The sequence below is a fragment of the Hipposideros armiger genome, unplaced genomic scaffold (assembly GCF_001890085.2).
Source record: "Hipposideros armiger isolate ML-2016 unplaced genomic scaffold, ASM189008v1 scaffold_469, whole genome shotgun sequence".
NCBI lineage: Eukaryota > Metazoa > Chordata > Mammalia > Chiroptera > Hipposideridae > Hipposideros > Hipposideros armiger.
The window spans coordinates 1,436,786-1,437,738 of NW_017731819.1; the positions used below are offsets into that span (position 1 = coordinate 1,436,786).

The 953-nt window shown below is 30.4% G+C and overlaps 1 protein-coding gene across 1 annotated transcript in view; it reads right to left on the reverse strand.

Moving 5' to 3' along the window:
• SCP2 (sterol carrier protein 2) overlaps positions 1-595 on the reverse strand; it is a 68,381-nt gene extending 67,786 nt beyond the window's left edge. Inside the window, exon 1 of the mRNA XM_019666388.1 lies at positions 469-595. Within this exon, the coding sequence (XP_019521933.1) occupies positions 469-595 (127 nt within the window). The remainder of the gene's footprint in view (positions 1-468) is intronic.
• Positions 596-953: the final 358 nt, after the last annotated feature.

Below are 953 nucleotides of genomic sequence, written 5' to 3' on the forward strand. Positions count from 1 at the left end.
AGTAACATGGCCAGTCAGCAGTACAGCCATAATAAAATTCATATTTCATAACTTCTAGTCCAGCTCTATCAAGAGAAAAAAATTCCCATAGAACATCAACCACATATACAACTATATATAAATAAAGTACTCATTTCAAATGACTCATATCTAGCAGGTCTAGCCAGATCTCTATTTAGAACACATCTTGTTAGTTAAGCTGTATACCAATCCGAAAATAATCAAACTTTTAAAAATATATGTTGTTGAATTTAGAATGGGAAGTCACTTAAATTCTTTATCAATTAATCAAGATCATTGCAGTGTACTGTATTTAAAAAAAATTAAAAATACTGTGACTAAACAATCATTTAAAGCACTGCCTACCAAGTTCAGAGAATTCAATCCTTCATTCAAATCAATGACTAATCAATCACACTTATTTTAAAATAACAAAAAAAAATGTATGACATCTATGTGCAGTATTACCTGTGGCTCCCAGTGGGTGTCCCTTTGAAATTAATCCACCACTAGGATTTATGACCCACTTTCCTCCATAAGTATTATCTCCTCTATCAACCAGTTTTCCGCCTTGTCCTACAGAAGGAAAAAACATTCACAAATATTAAAAATAACATTGGAACAAATTATATGTTTAACTTCCATATTGCCAAGAATTTCTTGCAGCAAATATTTCTTAACAGCCCAAACTAACATCAAATGGATATAAGCACATCGAAAAGTTAATAAATATTGAGTAACAAATTTTCAGAACATTTCCTACATGAAACAAAGCACCTATTGATTCCTAAGAGCTCTCTGGCTTCCAAAATTGCTACATATATAATAGATTCAGAGGACCAAAAGAAAAGAACTGAAATGGATACAATACTTTAAAATAATCATATCAGCTTAAAATATATAATTTTGCCAAAATATATTCACTTCTCTACATTTCAACTGTACTCATCTAT